Consider the following 17,294-nt stretch of genomic DNA (forward strand, 5'->3'; position numbering starts at 1 on the left):
TTTTTTGTGTTTGGAAAATAATATTGCCCAGTCTTCCACCTAAAGTAATTAGGATAAGACAGTGTAAAAAAACTGAACACAGAGGATTCATCCAAGATTTAAAGGAACACTTCGACTTTTTGGGACTTTAGCCTATTCAACTTATCCCCCAGAGTTAGATAAGTCCATACATACCTTTTTCATCTCCGTGCGTGCTATAAGTCTGTTTGACGCACCCACCGCTAGCCTAGCTTAGCACAAAGACTGGATGCACAAACAGACTTATAGCACGCACGGAGATGAAAAAGGTATGTATGGACTTATCTAACTCTGGGGGATAAGGTAAATAGGCTTAAGTCCCAAAAAGTCGGAGTGTTCCTTTAATAAGCATTAATTGGTCCAGATTTCAAATAATCCCTTATGTTGAAGACGCTTGGAATTTCTTTCTCTCTGAGGTTCTTAAAGGTCAGATACCGCATGACAAAGGAAACTGTTGATTGGTCTGAATATAAGAAATTAAGAAATGCCTGTACAACTAAAACAAGGAATGCAAAATCGAATTATTATAAGCACTCTTTATCAGACATCAAACACCCTAAGCAATTTTGGAAGAGACTTAACTCCTTAATTAACAAAACTAACATAAGTCCAGCATCCAAACTTAGAGTGAACAATAATATGATCACTGACCCTATCTCAATGGCCAATGCCCTCAATCAACACTTTTCTTCTTTTTGTTGTTCTCAGTCATCTGAGCTCTCCTATTCTAGTATAACAAATATTGTGAACAATATCTTTCTCCTTTTCAACAATTCATCCCTCTGATGTTCAACAGGCAATCTCAGAAATAAATCTTCGAATGGCGCTGGTCCTGATGGTCTGGATATGATGTTTATCAAACTTTCTTCTCATGTCCTAGCATTTCCACTATGTGATTTATTTAATGTATCACTTTCCACCTGTGTAATTCCATTAATGTGGAAATTTGCTAAAGTAATACCACTACACAAAGGTACTGCTGATTTTGTAGCAGTAAATGAAGAGATGTCTTATCGATCACAAGTTCAGTATGGCGTACCACAAGGCTCAGTACTAGGACCGCTGCTGTTCACTCTGTACATGCTACCATTAGGAGATATCATAAGGAAACATGGAATTAGCTTTCACTGTTATGCCGACGATACTCAGCTGTATATTTCTTCAAAACCTAACGAAACCTACCAATTCACAAAATTAACGGAATGCATAGCTGATATAAAAAATTGGATGACTAGTAATTTCCTACTACTAAATTCAGAAAAAACAGAGATTCTAATTATTGGACAAAAAACTTCAACACGTAATAATCTAGAGTACTGTCTAACACTTGATGGCTGCTCTGTTAAGTCTTCGTCGTCGGTTAGGAACCTGGGTGTGCTCTTTGATACCAATCTTTCATTTGAAAGTCACTTGTCTAGTATCTGTAAAACCGCATTTTTCCATCTTAAAAATATATCTAAATTACGTCATATGCTCTCATTGACAAATGCGGAACAATTAGTTAATGCGTTCATGACCTCAAGGCTAGATTATTGTAATGCTCTACTGGGTGGTTGCCCTGCACGCTTAACAAACAAACTACAGCTAGTTCAAAATGCAGCAGCTCGAGTTCTTACCAGAACCTGGAAGTATGACCATATTAGCCCCGTTCTGTCAACGCGGCATTGGCTGCCTATTAAACATCGTATAAATTTTAAAATATTGCTGATTACTTACAAAGCATTAAATGGTTTAGCTCCGCAGTACTTGAGCGAGCTCTTAACACATTATAGTCCTTCACGTCTACTGCGATCTCAAAATTCCGGCCAGTTAATAATACCTAGAATATCAAAATCGACTGCTGGCGGTAGATAAAATGAAATAAAATTCTGTATCAAATTTATAGGCAGGACAAGTAGTTTGTTTAGGCTTGGTTTGTATAGAATTACAAACATGCGCACATATATTCAAACACACATAACTATAGAATTAATTCTTGATGCGCACGTGAGCGCCATCAGTGTTTCTCACAGGTTTGCGTTTAAAGTCTGTGTAGAGAGAACAGTGTCGTCTTAGCGGCCCCTAATTTAATAACAAATTATCCTTTCGATGGAAGTGAATCAATCAAAACTAACTTTAGCTGGAAAGTAACATTATTCAAGAACCACTATAAAGCCAAAACAATCTGTTACCTTAAATTATACGTTTATCTCTGTTTAAGTATGTTTTTCTTGAGGTCCCCTCGAAAACGAGATGTCACATCTCAAGGGGTTTTCCTCTCAACAATAAATTCAAATTATGCAGCATGTTCCCCCAGGAAAAAGTCCGCAGTCTTCATTGTGTCCCGTTCTCTCCCAGGCGCACCTGCAGCCGGCACTGCTGGGAAACGACTTCACCAACCTGGAGTTTCCCAGAAGGGTCACGAAAAAAGAGGTTGGGAAGAGAATGCTGTACCGAGACTTCACGATGAACGGATGGTGAGCTTGACTGTCGGCAACAGTTCATATTATTTTGCTCAAGAACCGCACACCGTTTGAATGACATCTAAAGCGACCAATCAGAGTTTATTATCACAATAACAGACCAAAAAACTCAATTAATAAAAAATAAGCAAATAATTACTATAATATCATTTTTAGGTGAACTATCCCTTCACATAGATGCATATAATGTCATTCCAAACCCAAATGACTTTGCAGATTTTTAGTAATATGCTTGTTTTTTTTTTTTTCATGAAATTTATATCAATGGAGAATGAATCCTTCTAGCATCAAATAAGATTCATAAAGGGACCATAACCGTTATCAATATGACTCTTGCTCAATTTTCCAAGTCTGCTTCATTGATTCTAGTTATTTTTCTGTGTATTATTGGGAACAAACTGTCCGATATACTAGTTTACCGTTCAAAATAGTTTTTTTTTTAAATATGTAAATTCTCTTCTGCTCACAAAGGCTGCATTTATTTGATCAAAAATACCGTAAAAATGGTGCAATATTATTTCAATTCAAAATAGCAGTTTTCTATGTGAATATTGGAAACTGTAATTTATTCCTGTGATCAAAGCTGAATTTTCAGCATCATTACTCCAGTCTTCATTGTCACTTGATCCTTCAGAAATCTCTCTAATATGATGATTTGGTGTAAAAAAAAACTATTTTATGATTATAATGTCTTTCAAACAAAACAAAACCGCACTGAGCCCAAGCGTTTAAACAGTCGAGTACATGTGGCTGCTCAACGCTGACGTTGATGATTTAATAAGCGCTCTATGTTTTCATATATCAGTATTCACTGTCCGTAGCTGCATCTCTGCTTTCTGTGTGAAGCCTCAGACTCTCGAGTTTTCTCTGATGTCTGTTGTGTTGCTTTCTTCAGGGCGTACAAAACAGTTCAGGAAGAAGATCTGAAGTTTCCACTCATATACGGAGAAGGAAAAAAGGTAAGATTGCATGTATTCCTGCTTCACAAAGGTCACACAAGGGTCATCTCAGAGTAAAGTATGTCTTTAAACGACTTTAGTATATTATTCTGTATCTCTCATCTTTCTACACTCTTAGAAAAAAGGTTTAGTAGGGTTCTATATAGAACTCTAGACTCAATTTTAAAGAATACTTTATGCCAAAAAAGTATCTATACAAGGAGGAACGTCTTAAATATGTTTGCATAATATGTTTTAGGGATTTTTTTCCCTAGTGATAAAATATGTGTATTTGATTCATAAAACATTGAATTAGTTAAAACTAGTCTAACACAAATTCATAGCAATCTACTCACACAGGAAGATTTTAAAAATCAACATCCAGCGGATACAACAATTAATTCGTACCTGTTTGTTGAAACGTTTCGAAAAGTACAAAAAAACTTTTTTTTTTCTTTTTTTTTTGCATTTGTACATAATACATTTGTTTGAGCTATTTGCAAATGGCATTTTGTCAATATGAATTAGGTTGAGTTGCTTGCAAATATATAAATTCGTTTTTTTCTGAATGTGAATTGGTTTACACATTAGAGATTAATTTCAGTACTGTCTCTTAAAGAAAGCAGTAAAAGGTGAACTCCACGATAGAGGGCTGCATTGGGATTGAGTCCCGCCGGGTCCCGCGGGACCCAACGCAAATCTCGCGGGAGCGGGCGGTTTGAACTTTGCTGCGGGCGGGAACGGGCGGCTAAAAAAAACACAGCGGGATAGGGAGGTTGCCTAGCGACATGATGGAGATGTCAATAAATGATGTAGAAAAGAACCTCAAACTAGGTATTTACAGCACAAAACCTAAGCAAGGCAAGTCTGACATTTGGAGAAGTTTCTCAATTGTTTGTGATAAAGATGGAAAGGAACTGGACTTTGTTCATTGTGACAAATGTCTAAAGAAACGCGTGGTAGCCTAAGCGTTTTAGATGTCCCCGATAGCCTAGCCAGGCTACTATTCGTCTTCCTGACCAGTGCGTCAGAATGCATGCAGGCCAGGGAAACGAAACAAACAACCGCATGAATCTCTTTAATAAAAGCAATCCAAATACGTGTTTTTTCCTGCGGGACAGGAGAAGACAGAAAATCAATGCATCTCTATTATTGTGCGGGAATAGATTCTCAGAGTTTTGCGGGCGCGGGCGGGAGTGGACATACATATTGCGGGAGCGGGCGGGAGTGTAACACATACGTTGCGGGAGCGGGCGGTAATGGTCAGAAATTCAGCGGGCGCGGGCGGGAGCGGGATGAAGAAAACAGTCCCGCGCAGGGCTCTACTCCACGACCTTTACAAGGATCTTTCTAGCTTAATCTGTGGCCATATTTGGAGAATGAATCAGAGAAGTTGAGAAAGGGAAAAACATCAAGGCCAGCAAAAGAAATCTCCAGTCATCTTCAGACGTTGAGAAGCAGTCGTGTCGTGAGATCGAGCCATTGCAAAAAGAAAGGCTTAGGGAGTGACGGCAAATTTAACATCTTTCTCTCTTCTGACCAAACGTGATCAATCTCTTGACTTTTTTTTCCTCTTGTGGAAAGTCATAAATATTTTTTTTGCTATTTGGAGCTTCTGAGAACCCTGGATATGTGAGAAGGGTCCATGTTTAAGTCATTAGTGCTAATATCACTGTTTTAGAAGAAAAGGTTCTATATAGAACCTTTTAGGGGTTCCATCATGTGAGCCTGGTCCACAAAACCAGTCACAAATTTAAATTGAGATGTATACATCATCTGAAAGCTGAATAAATAAGCTTTCCATTAATGTGTGGTTTGTTAGGATAGGACAATATTTGGTCGAGATCTGGAATCTGTGGGTGCAAAAAAATCTAAACATGGAGAAAATCTCCTTTAAAGTTGTGCATTTATGTTCACGATTGTGCTGCATTCACTCACAAAAATACATGTTTTATATATTTACGGTAGGAAATTTACTAAATATCTTCATGGAACATGATCTTTACTTAATATCCTAATGATTTTTGGCATAAAAGAAAAATGGATAATTTTGACCCATATAATGTATTGTTGGCTATTGCCACAGATATACCCGTGTGACTCCAGACTGGTTTTGTGATCCAGGGTCACATATTATTCATTTAGTTTTTATTTGTTTATTTTTTTAAATTCTAAGACATTTTTTAAATAACATGTTAAACATGACAGTTTTATGTGATCATTTAAGACCTTTAGAACCTTTCTGGCATAAAGTGTTCTTTAGAATTGAGTCAAGAACTCGAGTTCTAAATGGAATCCTTTTTTCCAAGAGCTGTTGGATCTGTTGTGGTGTTAATGTGTTCTGAGATCAGTGTGTGGAGTGTGAAGGTCTCCGCTTCTGTTCTGAATCCTGATCCTCGTCTCGATAGCGTTCGGTTGCCGATATCAAAAACGACTCGGCCGCGACACGAGAGAGTCTGAGAAAGCAGCTGGTCGAGGGCATGTGTGTTATTAACCAGCAGGGGCATTCTGGGAAAGATCTGCTCGATGAATTCCCTCTGTATCAAACTAACCATCATGTACACTCTTAAAAATAAGGCTTTTTTCACAGTGATGCCATAGATAGAGGAACCATTTTGGTTCCCAAGTGAACATTCTTAAAGTCCCCCTGTGGAAAATCAAGCTTTTAATGTTGTTTATGTGTCTATGTGGTGTTTTTAATATGCAAACCGTGTGTAAATTCATAAGTCGACAGCATTGCTGAATATTTTCTGCTTAAAACTGCAGTGAACCAAAGACAGTCTCAAAAACACGGTTTGAAATCGCTGGTGTTTCCGACGTCACAAACTACCTTGTAACCAATCAGATCAACGTCTACTAGAACAGGTTTTCCTGCTTGAATGTTGATTATGTTCCTCATATTCTCCATTGTTGCGGCTCCTCTCTTCCCAGTCTGTCAGTAACGCTCTGTTCACTTCCTGTCTCTATGAAGCCCCTCCTTCTGATTGGTCGGCTGGATCAGTGTGTTGTGATTGGTCAAGCGCTTCGAGTGTGTTTGGCAAATGTCCCGCCCCTTACCATAACTTACCATAACTCAACCAGGCCCGCCCCTTTATTCTGCGTATGAATTATTATAATGAGGAATATTGTGACGCGTTCGTTCCCGGAAGAAACTGAAGACACTGAGTTCAGAAACACTGACACTGATATAGAGAAGAACGTCTCGGTTACGGATGTAACCCTCGTTCCCTGAGTAGGGAACGGAGACGTTACGTCGAATGACGACGAATGGGGTTCGCTTAGAAGCCTATCATCTTCGAACAGTAATAAAACGAGCCAATGGCAAGCAAATGCCATGGGTCTGCTGAATTTGCATAGCATAACTCCGCCCCACCTTGTGGGTATAAAGGAAGTGAGCTGGCAACATGCAGATATGTTTCTTCGCTGAAGGAGCCAAGGCTGAACTCGGCTGTTCCAGCGGTACAGCGGAAGTGGCAGGAAGACGTAACGTCTCCGTTCCCTACTCAGGGAACGAGGGTTACATCCGTAACCGAGACGTTCCCTTTCGTTGTCACTTCGAGTTACGTCGAATGACGACGAATGGGGTTACCAGTCCAATCACGCCACCTCGGCTGTCTTCCAGTGCCCTGCGTAAGTCTGAGCTCCCTGTCGTGCTAGCACGGACGAAGGACTCCTACTTAACACAGGAATACCAAGGTACACTGGGAGCATATCTCAGTGGAATATGCAATCAGTGCCTGCCCGAAGGGGGGACTTAAGAATAACATATGACCCGGAGGGGGGTGCATACGGAAACACTGGGGTGTCCAGCCCGTAGGGTGGAGTATTTCAACCCCAGGGGTGGCAGACTGGCTTGCCAAGGGAAAGACACATGCTCGAGAGAGGCTTACAGTGGAAATACACACGTGGGGGTCGCCCAGAGGGGGAACCATGCACATGGTGGCACCTAGCCAACGCGAAAGCTGCCGGAGGCATAACTCTGGCGTTGACGTCAACAGCGCTGGAGGAACTCAGGGCTTATCAGGCTCACCTGAGGAATATCGCACGTATCCAGTCCGTGGAGTGGAATGGCGAGCAAGCGAAGACACCTGAGCGGGTCCTGCACCGGCTGGTTGAAGCGAGTACACAGGAGGACACTGGCTCCACTCGGAGATTATAGAATCTGGCGAATGTGTTGGGTGTCGCCCAGCCTGCAGCTCTGCAGATGTCTGTTAGCGAGGCGCCATGCGCTAGAGCCCAAGAGGAGGCCACACTCCGGGTGGAGTGGGCCGTCACACCAAGGGGGCACGGTCGACCTTGCTGCTGGTAAGCCAAAGCAATGGCGTCCACTATCCAGTGAGACAACCTTTGCTTGGAGAGAGCCTTTCCCTTCAGCTTCCCACCATAACAGACAAAGAGCTGGTCTGAGGTCCTGAAACACTGTGTTCTGTCTACGTAAGCACGGAGGGCGCGTACTGGACAGAGCAATGCCAAGGCTGGGTCTGCCTCCTCCAGGGGCAGCGCTTGCAGGTTCACCACCTGGTCCCGGAAGGGAGTGGTGGGAACCTTGGGCACATATCCAGGCCGGGGTCTCAGGATCACGTGAGAAAAGGCCGGCCCGAATTCCAGGCACGCTTCGTCTACAGAAAATGCGTGCAGGTCCCCTACCCTCTTGATGGAGGCCAAAGCAACCAGGAGCGCTGTCTTAATTGACAGGAACTTAAGCTCCACTGATTGCAAAGGCTCAAAGGGAGCACTCTGCAGGGCATTTAGTACCACCGAGAGGTCCCAAGAGGGAACGAGAGGAGGGCGAGGAGGCTGTAGTCTCCTCGCTCCTCTCAGGAACCTGATGACCAGGTCGTGCTTTCCCACGGACTTACCATCAACTGCATCGTGATGTGCGGCGATAGCGGCAACATATACTTTCAGGGTGGAGGGAGACAGCCTTCGCTCCAACCCAGCAGGAAGGAAAGCACGACACTGATCGGGCATGATCTGGGGTCTTCTGAGTGAGAAGAGCACCAAAGACGAAGAGGTTCCACTTCAACGCGTAGGCATGTCTTGTCTTAGTGGACGACGCTCTAGCGGAAGTGATGGTAGCCACCACCGCTGGTGGTAGGGTACTCAAACCTGCCTCGTCCCGTCCAGGAGCCACACGTGGAGGTTCCAAAGATCGGGACGAGGGTGCCAAAGGGTGCCCCGTCCCTGAGAAAGGAGGTCCTTCCTCAGAGGAATTGGCCAGGGAGGTGCTGTCGCGAGGAGTACAAGTTCGGAGAACCAGGTTCGGGTGGGCCAGTGCGGCGCAACCAATATGACCTGCTCCTCGTCCTCCCTGATCTTGCACAGGTCTGTGCAAGAAGGCTCACTGGGGGAAACGCATACTTGCGAAGGCCCCGGGGCCAGCTGTGCGCCAGAGCGTCCGTGCCGAGCGTGCCCTCGGTCAGGGAGTAAAACTGGGCGCAGTGGGACGAGTCGTGGGAGGCAAACAGGTCTACCTGTGCGTCCCCGAACTGATCCCAATCAGCTGGACCGCCTGGGGATGGAGTCTCCATTCTCTCGGAAGAGGCTGAAGCCGTGAGAGCTCGTCGGCTGCACAGTTCAGGTCTCCCGGAATATAATGGCTCGAAGCGACCTCAGATGCTTCTGACTCCATATGAGGAGGTGGCGGGCGAGTTGCGACATACGGCGGGAGCGTAGACCACCTTGTCGTTGATGTACGCTACTGTCGCGGTATTGTCTGATGGGACTAGTACGTGCTGGTTCTTGAGCAGCGCCTGGAAGCGGTGCAGAGCGAGACGTACTGCCAGCAACTCGAGGCAATTGACATGCCATAGGCGGTGGGGACCTGTCCAGGAGCCCACGGCAGCATGTCCATTGCACATGGCGGCCCAGCCCGTGGAGGAGGCATCCGTTGAGACAACAACGTGCCTGGAAACTCGTTCTAAGGGCACTCCGGCCCGAGAAAGCTGAGATTCGTCCACGGGGAGAAGGTCTGATGGCAGGTCGGAGTAACTGGTACTCGGAACGTGCCCTGACGCCATGCCCACCTCGGGACTCGATCGCAAAGCCAGTGCTGAAGCGGTCTCATATGAAGCAATCCGAGCGGCGTTGCCGCGGCTGCAGATGCCATATGCCCCAGGAGCCTCTGAAAAAGTTTCAGTGGAACCGCACTCTTGCCCTCAAATTGTCTCAGGCAAGTCGGCAGTGACTGCGCGCGCTCGCTCGTAAGCTGCGCGCACATGGCGACCGAGTCGAATTTCCTACCGAGAAAAGAGATCCTCTGCATGGGGCAAAGTTTGCTCTTCTCCCAGTTGACCCGAAGGCCCAGACGGGCTAGGTGCCGGAGCACTAGGTCCCTGTGTTCGCAACCCTGGTCCGAGAGTGAGCTAGGATTAGCCAGTCATCGGGATAATTCAGGATGCGAACCCCGTGCTGCCGTAGCGGCACAAGGGCTGCCTCGACGACCTTCGTGAAGACGCGAGGAGACAGGGCCAACCCGAATGGGAGAACAGCGTACTGGAATGCCTGCCCCTCGAAAGCAACCCGCAAGAACGGTCTGTGTCGAGAAAAAATGGAGACATGAAGTAGGCGTCCTTCAGGTCGATCGCTGCAAACCAATCCTGTGGCTGCACACATTCGAAAATGCGCTAGGCCATGAGCCTCTTGAACGGAAGCCTGTGAAGGGAACGGTTCAAGACGCGCAGATCCAGGATTGGCCGTAACCCACCGGATTTCCTGGGGACAATGAAGTAGGGGCTGTAGAAGCCGGACCTCATTGCGGCTGGAGGGACAGTCTCGATCGCACCCTTCGCCAGCAGGGTGGCGACCTCCGCTCTCATGACAGGGGCATAGCCACCGACCATAGTGAAGCGGACTCCCCGGAAGCGGGGAGGAGACCGTGCGAACTGAATCGCATAGCCGAGCCTGATGGTTCGCGCAAGCCAGCGGGACAGGGGGGAAGCTCTAACCAGGCTCCCACGGACTGTGCCAGCGGGGTCATGCGAACGACAGACGTCCCCCCGGGGGTGCAGCGAAGCGGAATGACCGGCCCAGACGTGGGTGGCATAGCGGCCCGGTGTGGGGGCACGGTCATTAGCCGCGTCCTGCCAGAGGAGGCCAGGGAAGGACCAGCGTTCCACAGGGGCGTGCTCTGGCAGGGGTCTGGCGACAGAGGGGGACGAGAGTGGCGAGGCCCGTGAGCGTGCGCACTGTCATCCGAGAACTCTGTGACAGAGGAGGGCGAGAGTGGCGGGACCCGAGGGTGGCGCGCACTGTCGTCCGAGAACTCTGTGTGCTCAGAGGTGGGAGAGACAGTTCTTTGGAAAAAGAGGTTTTCCCCCGGCCCTCCACCGGGGGAAGGAGTGGCCCTGCAACCACCTCCTAGAAAGAACTGCAACCCATCTCTGAGCTGCCCGTAACGGGAGCACCGCATTGCTGCGGGGCTGGTACGGGCTGGGGCGCCTTCCTGCGACTACCTCCACGGCACGGCCTGGGTGAAGGGTGCTGCTAGGGCCGGCAGGGAGTGTCGCAGGAGGGCGCCCTCGGCGGCGAGCGGAATGAGGCAGCTGAGCCGGCGGCTGAGCAGCTGGCCGCGGGATCAGAGCCTCAGTCCGCTCTGGGCAGCCGAGAACTCTGGGCAGAGTCCTCGACTGCGCCGCCGAGGAGGCCAGTCTGGGATATGGGGAGTTGAGGAAGCGGCTTCGCTCAGCCTCGCCCACATCAACCAGACTAAGCCAGTTTCTGGACCACATATGTGGACATCACCTGACCCAGGGAGCGTGTGGTCACCTTCGTCGCCCGTAGAGCGAGGTCGGTGGCGGCACGCAGCTCTTGCAAGAGCCCTGGACCAGCCCTACCCTCGTGCATTAGCAATGAGCACCCCTGGCCTGGTAGGCCTGAAGGATGGGCATAGCATGCAGTGAGGTGGCAGCCAGCCCCGCAGCTCTATAGATCTCTGCCACCGGAGTAGACAAAAACCTACATGCTTTGGGGTGGGTGGGTGCTTAAGGCCGCCACGCCAGTGGAGGCGCTGTGGGGACACAGTTGTGTTGCCACAGAACACTCCATAGGGGGAACCCCAGTGTACCCACTGGCCGCGACCTCATCGAGGGCAGAGAAGGCGGAAGAGGCCGCTGAGTAATCTCATGACCTCTTCATGCACGTCCAGGAAGAAAGGAATTGGGGGCGGGCCGACGTGTGCCGGTGCGTCTCCAAAAACCGATCATCAGCTTTAAGCACTTGGGACATGGCGGAGGGTTCCACACAAGCCCAAATGCTCGCGACTGCCCAGGGAAGCATGGCAGAGTTCTGGTTCAGACTCGGGCAATGCTGGCACACCCGGAGGAGGCAGCACAGCCGAGTCTTCTCCAGCGTACTCACGCCCACCTTGTGATGCGGCGATAGACAAGATTTCATCTGCCGGGGCATCGAATGAAATGCTGGACCAGCCCGCGACCTCTGGCCGGGACTGGTCAGCGATCTCATCCGGATACCACACGGGTTGCAATGTGAAGAGGAGTGTGTGGACCGAGGATAGATCGTCGGGTTGGTTCCACACAGCAGCCTCTGATCACCCTGGCCACCAGCCGAAGTATTCCCTCTTGCGGAGAGAATAGATCGGGGTGTGGATGAGGGGACTCTCTCTCGAGGAGGTCATCGAGTCTCGATCGTTACATTGCGATGGTCATGTCCCCGCAATGAGAACATGACGCATCCACGAACGCTGTCTGTGCGTTTGCCCAAACACATCAGACAGCGTCCGTGCCCATCAGCTGATTTAATCTGTGTATCGCACCCAGAAACACACGGGCGAACCGTCTTTAAAAAGACGCGCCGCGTGCAGCTCTTTTAGAGAGATAAAACTCAAACAGCAGTGTTGAAGCGCCCAGGGAGAGACACACGACTGGCAGACCATTGCGCAGATCGGCAGGCAATATGAAGCTCGCTGGAATTCGCCGTCACACCAACACTTCTGAAGAGTAGCTCGTCTCGAAGAGTGAAGAGAGATGATCTCAGAATGGCTTGTGGAGTGAAGAATGCTCTTGGCTCCGAAAGCGAAAACATATCTGCATGTTGCCAGCTCACTTCCTTTATACCCACAAGGTGGGGCGGAGTTATGCTATGCAAATTCAGCAGACCCATGGCATTTGCTTGCCATTGGCTCGTTTTATTACTGTTCGAAGATGATAGGCTTCTAAGCGAACCCCATTCGTCGTCATTCGACGTAACTCGAAGTGACAACGAAAGGGAACTTATTCATGCTCAAACAGCAACACTACACACTAAAGAAAGATGAAAAATCTAAAGAACCTATTTCCACTATAAAACCTTACGTTTGTTCCAATAAAGCGTGTGTGTGTGTGTGTGTGTGTGTGTATGTGTGTGTCGCTCAGGCTCGTGTTCTGGCCACCATCGGCATCACTCGAGGACTCGGCGATCACGACCTGAAGGTTCACGACTCTGACATCGCTATCAAACCCTTCCTCTTGTGTTCTCCCGAGGTTTGTCATTCTCCTCACACACACACACAAACACACTCCAGATGACTTCATTACTTCACTAGCTAAGAAAGACCACGGTATTACTGTTTTTTGGCACATGCATCACTAATGTCATGTTTGTTAAACAAGGTACCATGATTTTACCATGCTATTTGGACATGGCACCATGGTATTATCATGTTTCACTGTATTCTTTTGTTGTTGTTGTTGTCTTGATATAATGCTATAGAGTGTGTGGCAGGGTTATTATCATTAACTTAACATTTTCATGACAAAATAAACATTAACTGCATCAATATATATATATATATATATATATATATATATAATAACTTATTCTCAGCTAAAACATTTCTCATTTTCAGTTGAAGTACTAAAATGAAATAGAAATAAAAATAATAATAAAACGAAATAAAAACTATATAGACATGGTTTTAAAAACACACACACACACACACACACACACACACACACACACACACACACACACACACACACACACACACACACACACACACACACACACAAAACACACACACACACACACACAGACAGACAGTAAAGTACCATGGTATTACTGTGTTTTTTAGTCATGGCATTGTTTCTTTGGGAAAGGGTAAATATGTTGAATATGTACCGTGGTAATACCTTTCTTTTTTGTTAGAAAAACCATGTTGTTTGGGGATATTTACCATGGTATTATTATGTTTCTGGAAAGGGTATGAAAATAGCACTGTGCACAGTTTGTTGACTGTGTAACACGGTAATACCATGACTTGCTAATATCATGCTTTTTAAACAAAGTACCATATTATTATTTTGCATATGGTAACATGGTGTTACCACACTGTGTGGACATTTACCATGGTATTATCATGTTTTTGGGACATTTACCATGGTATTATCATGTTTTTGGGACATTTACTGTGGTATTATCATGTTTTTGGGACATTTACTGTGGTATTATCATGTTTTTGGGACATTTACCATGGTATTATCATGTTTTTGGGACATTTACTGTGGTATTATCATGTTTTTGGGACATTTACCATGGTATTATCATGTTTTTGGGACATTTACTGTTGTATCATCAATTCCACTCGCAAAAGGTATCATGGGAATGCCTTGTTTTCCAGCAGTATCTTGAAAATGCAGCCAGTAAATATGAATGAATTCTGTGTCAGCATCGACTGAATATAAAAGTACTATGGTATTCCCTTGTGGTGCCGACGCCACAGTACTTCTGCAAGGGTTTCTGGCTCAGACATCGGCTCTGTTTAGCTTGTTAATGTAAAGAAGCCTCTATACGTGATGAGATCAGAGATCTGGATGAAGCGTCCGCAGTTGTCCTCTTGTGCTCGTGTCTCTGCTTTAAGAATGCAGTTCTGGAGTTAAAGCAGTGACTCGAGTCTCTCCTCAAATCTTCTGAAGCGCTCTTGATCTTTAATTCACACGCTGTGTAAAGTTCATCCACGGTTCGTCCCGCCGTCTGCACTTTCTCTCTCTCGGCTTCTCTTTGATCTGTTTTTCTTATCCCTCCTCCTCCTCCTCGATGCACTTTTCCCCCGTTATATGATTGTGTAACACGGAGAACTCAGTCGACTGCTCTGAGATCGAGCCGCTCTCCTCCTCGGTTGCTCAAACGCTGGGTAGAGGTCGAGGAGGGGTCACCGAGGACAACCAGACACTCGCATCAAACATCATTTATATGCATCTGTCTGTCTTTCTATGTTATATATATATATATATATATATATATATATTAACCCTATAATAATAAATAATACAATATTACAATATAACCCTATAATAAATATATTAAAATATATTTTTATAAATTAATACATTTTATTTGATTTGTACATTTTAAAAAGATTAAAAAAAATATATATATATATAAATTAAATATTTAAATATAGAATAAAAGTTATCCATTTATAAAATAGTATTCTTATATATTTATATTCGAATATATATCAGTATTCTAGTCTATTATTCTAATCTATTCTATATTCTAAAATATATTTTAAATAAACCAATGTATAGATAATTACAAATCTGTTTTTATTAAATTTAAATATATTGAAAAAATGTATTAACAAGGAAATGTAAATGTAAAAAAAAAAAAATACAACATCATATTCATGTATAATAATTTAATTATAATATTTATCATAATGTGTCATATAATAAATTAAAGTCAAATGGATTAAATAATAATAGTGTTATAATTTAAACATTGAAAAAAATATTAATTATACAATTGAATATATATATATATATATATATATATATATAATATATATGTATGCGTGTTTAATTATTTTAATCCATATATATATATATATATATATAAAATAAACTAATATATAGATAATTAAATGTATTTATTATTTAAATATTAAATAAATGTATTAATCTACATTAAATATTAAATTTTTGACGCTTTTTCATTAAAATAATGAATTTATATTTGATACATTATGATTAATAACAAAATTTAAATAAAACTATCTTTCTCATTGTCGTGCATCACAGCGTTGTTTAAGACAGTGTCTGAATGATGTTCCTCATTGCTGGAGTGTGTTGTGGAGGCAGTGAGTCTCAGTCACGATGTGTGAGCAACACACTGTGTGTCAAGAGTCTCGGACTGCTACTGACAGGCTTGTGGGATTGTGAGCGTTCGGCCAGTCGGCTCGTAACTGGAAACACTGACCGTTTGAGTCTTCACGACAGATGAAGAGACCGGTACTGGTGTTTCAGGGATTTACCACTGTTAAAACCGTGAGAAGATAATATATAATGTCCTTAAAAAATTATTCATTAAATAAGTACCATATTCAACTATCCAATAATACACATTGTTTTAAAACGAATCAGTATCTATTCATTTTGAAAAGTCTATTTCAATTGTGCATGTGTTTTTCCCTATTTTACACCTAATGTTACCTAATAAATCTTATATAGATTTTATCTTTCTATGCATAAGTTACTTATAGTGTTAATCTTTTTTTTGTTAATAATTTTGATTACTGATTTTACCCTGTTTTTGACAAGAAAATAAAATTTCTGATATGAAATAAGCAAACAAACCAATACATAAATAAATCTATTGCTCACTTAAAAAAAAAAAAAAAAAAATATCATAAATTTGATCACTTATTGGACAAAATGTCTTTGAATACAAGTATAATATTTCAATTTTAATATTAAAACAATTCGATAAATAATAATAACTAAACACTTCTTTTGTCAAATTAAATGGCTAATTCGTGGTCAAGCTACACAATAATATAAAATCACTGATATACTAATTATTGGCGCATGAAAGTAGGATTTTATTAATGTGTGTGTATTCTAATGTGTCATTTCTACAGGTGAAGGTCTATAACCTGTCTCAGCATGAGCACAGCGCTGATGATGTCATGATCCTGGCCACTGATGGACTCTGGGACGTGTTGTCCAATCAGGAAGTGGCAGAGGCGGTATCTGGTTTCCTTGGAAACTGTGACCCTGATGACCAGCACAGGCAGGTTCCTCAGTTTTGGTTGAGTATCAGTACAGCATGGTGCGCTGCTTTCGGTTAGCGTACAAGAGAATGAGGTTTGGCTTTTAATATGCGATTATGAAAAATAAAGGTTCCAAAAAGTGATGTCATAGAATAAGAATTTCTTTCAGTGAACGTTCTAAAAAAGAATGTTCCAACATTTTGTGGGAAATAAAGGCATTGATGGTTCCATGAAGAACCTTCAACATCCATGGGATTGATCAAAAGGTTCTTTATAGTGTAGAAAGGTTATTTTTAGAAGGTTCACTGAAGGATTCTTTGGGAAACCAAATGGTTTCGTTACTTTTATTTTTAAGAGTGTGAATAGAACCATAAATGCCAACAAAGAGGCTTCAGTGGTTGAAGATCTGGACTGGAGATTTCAAGCCAAGAACCATCGGTGTTAATAAAGACACATGAAGGACATTTCAAGATATTGGTTTTATTCTTCACCCAAAAATGTAGTCATCATTCATTCACCCTCATCCATCCCGTAACGATCTAAGCGCACGACGCAAGTCCAGTTAGGGCGGCCAAATCCACTTTTGTTAGTTTAACGGCGGGAAAAATGGTCGGTGCTCCCGGTGCATGGTCTAAAAGGGTTGTGTGTATTCTCTTAATGAGTAATGAGTGTGTTTTGGGCGTAACGTGAAATAAACCAATCAGAGTCTCATCTCCCATTCCCTTTAAAAGCCAGTTGCGCTGGAATTTGCAAGCGGAAAGACTGAGCGCGTCTCCAGAGAAACGGATCTGCTCGTGCGCGAGGTTAAAGCGTTAATCATGTAAACCGTCAGTTTAATAGTTGTTAATCTTTTACATTGTATTCGTTTATTTTTAATATTTGGCATGT

At 44.0% G+C, this 17,294-nt stretch overlaps 1 protein-coding gene across 2 annotated transcripts in view; it reads left to right on the forward strand.

Moving 5' to 3' along the window:
• Positions 1-17,294, forward strand: part of ppm1h (protein phosphatase, Mg2+/Mn2+ dependent, 1H) — a 123,984-nt gene that overhangs the window by 104,357 nt on the left and 2,333 nt on the right. For both annotated transcript variants that reach the window (XM_079604015.1, XM_079604014.1), the window contains 4 exons: positions 2,356-2,474; positions 3,376-3,439; positions 12,790-12,897; positions 16,275-16,426. In XM_079604015.1, the coding sequence (XP_079460141.1) occupies positions 2,356-2,474; positions 3,376-3,439; positions 12,790-12,897; positions 16,275-16,426 (443 nt within the window). The remainder of the gene's footprint in view (positions 1-2,355; positions 2,475-3,375; positions 3,440-12,789; positions 12,898-16,274; positions 16,427-17,294) is intronic.

This window comes from Phoxinus phoxinus (genome assembly GCF_949152265.1).
Source record: "Phoxinus phoxinus genome assembly, chromosome: 25".
NCBI lineage: Eukaryota > Metazoa > Chordata > Actinopteri > Cypriniformes > Leuciscidae > Phoxinus > Phoxinus phoxinus.